General features: G+C 39.4%; 1 protein-coding gene across 1 annotated transcript; it reads right to left on the bottom strand.

Annotated features, from left to right (window-relative positions):
- Nucleotides 1-4,012: 4,012 nt before the first annotated feature.
- LOC123179585 (BTB/POZ and MATH domain-containing protein 1) lies at nucleotides 4,013-5,101 on the bottom strand. Its single transcript, XM_044591572.1, has 2 exons — nucleotides 4,912-5,101; nucleotides 4,013-4,761 (listed from the first exon to the last, which is right to left on the bottom strand). The coding sequence occupies exons 1-2, from the start codon at nucleotides 5,099-5,101 to the stop codon at nucleotides 4,013-4,015; spliced, it is 939 nt and encodes a 312-aa protein (XP_044447507.1).
- Nucleotides 5,102-6,000: the final 899 nt, after the last annotated feature.

Raw genomic sequence — 6,000 nt, forward strand, 5'->3', positions numbered from 1 at the left:
GTTCACGAATTTTTTAAAAAATGAATTTTAAAACTGGTTCTTGTATTTCAAACAAAATTGGGGATTTGGAAATTGTTCACATTTAAAACAAATGTTCATGAATTGAAAAATGCCTCAATTAAAAAATGTTAATGCTTCAAAGAATTTTACCAAATTTAAAAATTGTTCATGAATTTCAAATAATATTCATGTATTAGGAAATAATTCCCATTTAGAAAAAACTGAAAAAAATAAAAAGAAAGATAAGAAAAAAAAGGAAAATGAAAAAACCAGCAAAGAAAACACGAAGAAAAAGCGAATAGCGGTTGAACCTTTCCAAAACCGGAAGGGGAGACTCTGAAAATAAATAAATTATGACACTGCTACTTCGCTCCGTGCAGAATGAAATAAGAAAGTGGACCGGCCGAGAAAGAGAGGAATGTGCTTATTGGGGGAGGGGGGGGGGTGTTTAGTAGGTCGCTATCCAATGACCTACCTGCCAAATAGGATCCACCCTCATGAGGGTTGGGTGTGCACATCAAATAGGAGTATTACGTAAGCGAGATATAGATTTCTCAAGAAAAATAAATCCCTTGCGCTTTTGAAAATCGGGAGAGAAGGAAATAAATCATGTGGGCATCTGCAGGAGGCTACGCTCAGGAGTGTGGGCTGGACCGGAAAGCCAACTCTGTGAACACGGCAAGGGCATGGTACTCCGCTTTGGCTGCATCATGACTTTATCTCGCCTATTGCGACAGAAAGCAGTAGCTAACCGCCTGGTAAATGCACCAGCCCATACTGTTCTGCATTTTTTTTAATCTTTTTTGGTTAATCGAATATTTCTGAAATAGATTTAAATTTTAGCAAGACACATTTGGCATACCTAGAAATTTTAACTAATAATACACTAGAAACCAATTTTTTGTTAGATTATATGCCTTAAAAATCTCTATCATGACATGACATTAATATATATAAACACACACACATGCAATTATAAATTTATACACTATGTAGTTAATACAACTTTTATAAAATAATTCAAAGATGTTTTTATATCATACAATTTAAATTTGAGATGTGTAATTTTGTATTGATATATATTAAAACTGCATCACAAAAAGAGAATAGGTACGATTTACCAACATTCTTATGTTGTTAAATATGCTAGCTTAGTAATGTAAATGTGTTGTAACTAAAGATACACTATTAAATAACTTGTTTAAATAAGTACAAAAGTTTATTATAGAAATATAGGTTTTACTATGCCTCGGGTCGGGTCCAAAAGGTATTTGAACCGGCCCTGAGCTGGAACGGGCGTGGGTTGGGCCTGCTACGGCGGCGGCCAACGATGGGAGAAGGTCCTTCACACAGATTCTCGTTATCCAGGGCTTCTTTTGAAATGGAATCATGTATATGCAGTTCACTACAAGCCCTTAGATGACAACCATCACAAAGTCATTTTCGCGAGTTCCTTGTGCATGGGCCTGGTGGAGGTGGGCTCGTCCACCACCAATTGCTTCAGGGAATCTATCCCAAACTTCACCTCCACTGTGTACGCCAGCGACTATAGCTGCAGCTTGATCCCCTTTTCACCCACAATCTTCTTGATCTCCACAACCGAGACAACATAAAATAGCAACATATGTTGTCAACAATTATACAAAAAAATCAACTTACCAAGTAGAGAACAATAACTTACGTATAACAATATAAACATAGTTTGATGACTATAAACATTTGTTGAATTGTCCATGACCATGCCATCTCCACATGAACAGGTGTACATTGAAAGTCATCTATTCCATATATTTTATCATCTTTGTTTAACTATTTTTTATATTTTTGAAATATATTTAAATTTTTAAAAACATTTAGGAATTAGATAATGTTAATATGCCAAAACTTTCAAAAAATTGAACCAATTTTAATACATATATTCCAAAATGTTATATTAATTTAATATTTTAAAAAGTTAATTTGAAAATGGTTACGTAGTGTACAAAATTATTTAACATAGTGTAAATGATGTTGTTAGCATTAAAAATATGTTTGTAAGAAAAACATGTTCACGTGTTTCAAAAAATTGCACGTGACACTATAAAAAAATGTTAATCGTCTATTTAAGAAATATTAAATGTGAATAAAAGCAATTTTCCTGATGTATACTACAAAATGTACAACATGTATGGAAAACTTAGACATCAAAACGTATATTGAATAGAAGGGTCAGTCTTGTATTTAAAAAATGTTGAACTATATAAACAATGGTACTGATGTATATGGAAAATGAAAATCTTACGTGAAAAAAGTAGACATCAAAAAATATACTAAAGAAATGTTAATTATGTATTTTAAAATTGTTAGAGATATAATAAATAATGTTCCTGATGTATATGAATTATACAAAATGTACGTGAAAAATGTAGACATCAAAAGAATAATTTTTTTTAAATGTTAATTATATAATTGAAAAATGCTACACATGTATGAAATTTTTTCTCTGATGTATATGAATATTTTACATTTTGTGTGGAAATGTGTTGGATAAAATATTAAAAACCTTGGAAACCGGAAACAAAAAAGCCTAAGAAAATATGGAAATAAACAAAGAACACGAAATAAAAAAAGAAAACAATTGGTGCAGAATAGGGAAAACAGAAAACCTAATGCTACAGGAAAGGGCCTTCCCAGTAGAGCGCTGCCAAGGTGAGATGGAACTCCGCCTCGCAGTGGGCGAAGCATCGTCATGGCAGGGAAGCCAGGTGAGACGCGCCATTGCAAGATATAATTCAGTGATCAACCTGTGCTGGACAACAGTGTAATGAAACTGTCGGAAGAGCAGTTTACTGAAACTGCTGTATTCTGCAACTGTTGTAGTACCCCCTCCGTCCGGAAATACTTGTCCTGCAAATGGATAAAATCGAAATACTTGTCCTAGAAATGGATAAAATCGAAATACTTGTTCTAATAATGAATGTACCTAGACTTATTTTAGTTATAGATACATCCACTTTATCCATTTCTAGGACAAGTATTTTCATACGGAGATAGTATTCTGCAACTGCTGTGTTGCTAATCATCAGACAGTTAGGTTTTGGGAGTTGTCTGGACTGTTATATTTATTAATGTTCTAAACGCTTTTATATTAGTTTACGGAGGGAGTATATAATAAGTATATAAAAGTAGTTGAATGGAAATAGCTGGTATTTGCATTATTTGTACATAGAGACGATGCTAGAAGGTGGTTTGAAGCTAATTAATTGGTTGCTGGGGAGAAAATCACAACGCAAGTCAGAAGTTCTCTTATCTTTCTCTACTTTGGCACTTAATTGGAAACCCAAATCAGTCGAGAGTTTCTTCTGTTTGGTTGGACTGCTTTGAATAGCCTGATGTGATCCAAAATTCAGGTGGTATCCTACAGTAATTCAGTTTTGTGTTGTACTACATAGGTTGTCTTGTTCGCTAATTCTGCAAAACAGTTCTCCAACGGTTGCTAACGTCAATGCAGAGTAGAGAAAGATAAGAGCATGCAGGACTGCAAGAGTGATGCGGTGGTTCTAGCAGTTCATTCTCCAGGTCAGTCCGTCATCAGAAAATGATTTTGTGTTCTGACTCAGATGGAGTTCTCAACGTGCACCTGACCTGGGCACCAAAATCCCGGTGACTTGCTACATTTAGCGGCACGCGTACGTGGTTTCTGATTTCAGTAACACGCGAACAAAGTTCAGGTTTTAATTTTATCCGGCAGAACTGCAAGAATACTACTTCTACTCGCCTGAACATACAGATTGAATGAATGATGCTAACATTCTTTGTTCTGAGACATCCGTCCAACCATACATGGATAAGTAGCGTAACAATTAAAACAAGACTTTTTTATTTCTTTCTCTAGCAAGGAAAAAGAAAGTCGTTGTTGATTGCATATTTGTTGTAAACATTCAGGCAACCATGGATAGAGAAGTACTAGCATAACCATTAGTACTAAACTTGGATGACATATATGATAATAATACTACTGTAGGCGTTACTCTCACATTTTCATGACAACCTCCTTTGCCACGCTCCATTCAGCCGGGAGGATTCTAGCTATGAGCTCCTTGAGGACAGACGGGCAGCTAGATGTGAGATGCTCATAACCGTCGCTTGCCATCATAGCTTTGAAATTGGAAGGAGAATCAAGGAACTGTAGACAAGCCTCTTTGAGACGAGGGAAGCCATGCTGCTCCGCCAGAGCCAGACTGGTGGCCACCATGTTGGAATCCATGTGAACGCACAACTTCTCCTCGCATATCTGCTTCAGCCTCACAACATTGTACCTGTCAGCCGCCACCAGAAGATGGCCAGCCATCACCACATCAAGCTTCAGTGTCAGAGGGACCGAATCGGTGTACATGAAATGGAGCAAGGACTTGAACACATCGTCTTCCATGTCACAGATTTCAATAGGGCTGGCAGCAGAGCTCTCCTTCATGGCGCCGAGGAGCTCCGCTTTGAAGACGGATGACCGAGCAGCGAGTACGCACCTATGAGCGGAGATGCTCTGTCCGCCAACTTGGAAAGTCAGGTCTGCTGCGTCCTTGTTCTTGAGGAGGTCGCCGAGATGCCGGTCGAGGTCGCTTGGAGGAACCCTTGCTTCTTCGCCGTGGATCTCCTTCATGACGGTGACATCGCACCTGATGTTGAGACAATTGTCCCTCAGATGCGACGATACGTCCAGATCATCCCTCTTGATGTAGTCATGCCAACCCCTGCTTGAAGAACCTTTCCTCGAGAAGGTTTCTATAGAGCGGGCGGTACGGGTGTATGAAGGCACCGGTTCTCCATTCTCGTCAAGTACACTGAATGTGAATTTTGCCTTCACATCTTCGGCGTCGGCAGATTCAAGCCGGAGAAAAAGAGATATAAAATCGTCATAACCCTCATGGCCACCGTTTGGGAAATATCTCACGACCCAGCTGTGGCCGCCAACACCGAAAGGGGTAGAAGTCACACACTGGCCGTTCTTGAGAAGCTCCTTGGCTCTTGAATATCCATCTACCTTGAGCACATATGACCGCGCATATGACCTTTCCTCGGATGCAGACACCATGGAAGCGGAAATCTTGCATTGCTCTGCCATTCTGGAGGTGTAGCCTGGAGTGGGATACTCTAGAAGACTAGTGAGGGGAAACATTTTGCTGCATCTAGCTAGCTATATATAGAGAGAGGAAAGTGCACTCGGGAAGTCAAACGGAAACGCTGGCCTCTTCACACCTCGATCTACATATGTTTGCGTCCGGTCCACACAAATTTGCTGCATGCCATTTACTAGTCGTTCATCATCACGAGGAGGCGCCATTGCAATGCCAACGGACAAGGTAGAGTCCAGGGCAAACAAAACCTTTTCATCTGCCGATGCAATTAATTATGCAATGCATGCAACGATGGCGATTTTCCCGGCCCGTCCGTCAATGCGACCCAAGCATTTAATGCTTTGCACAAACAAAACTTTGCATCTGCCTCCTGTTAAACATGTGTCAACATGTCACGTTACATCTAGCATCATGCATGTGGCGCAGCCATCACCTTGTGTAACAAGTCTTGGGTACTAGTTTTTTGAGTTGTTGATTGTTTTTGAGATAGCTAACCGCTTAGTCCAAGCGGTGTCTTGGGTACTAGTTAGAGATAGATTCTATTCTCTTATTATTATGTTTATCTTTCTATCTCTTCTCCCCATCCCACATGTATCTCCTCTGGTTGTTCGTTGCTAACAACCTATCGATGTAACGCCACCAGACGTCTCTCGTTCAGATCAATACAATATATGCGGGCTCTCCCTATATGGAAAGTTGAGACGCTTCCATACAATATTTCACATGGTATACAGACAGAGCTGTCCTCTTCCCCTTTGTCTAGACATGAGACATCTCTTCCATCCTTGATTCGACTATGCCGACATCTAGCTCGGTTGTCTCCTCCAGCCTCAACAAGAATGTGTCCGAGCCCCCTCACTAGATCCAACTACGTTCTCTAGCGTGC

Source organism: Triticum aestivum, chromosome 1D (genome assembly GCF_018294505.1).
Source record: "Triticum aestivum cultivar Chinese Spring chromosome 1D, IWGSC CS RefSeq v2.1, whole genome shotgun sequence".
Classification (NCBI taxonomy): Eukaryota; Viridiplantae; Streptophyta; class Magnoliopsida; order Poales; family Poaceae; genus Triticum; species Triticum aestivum.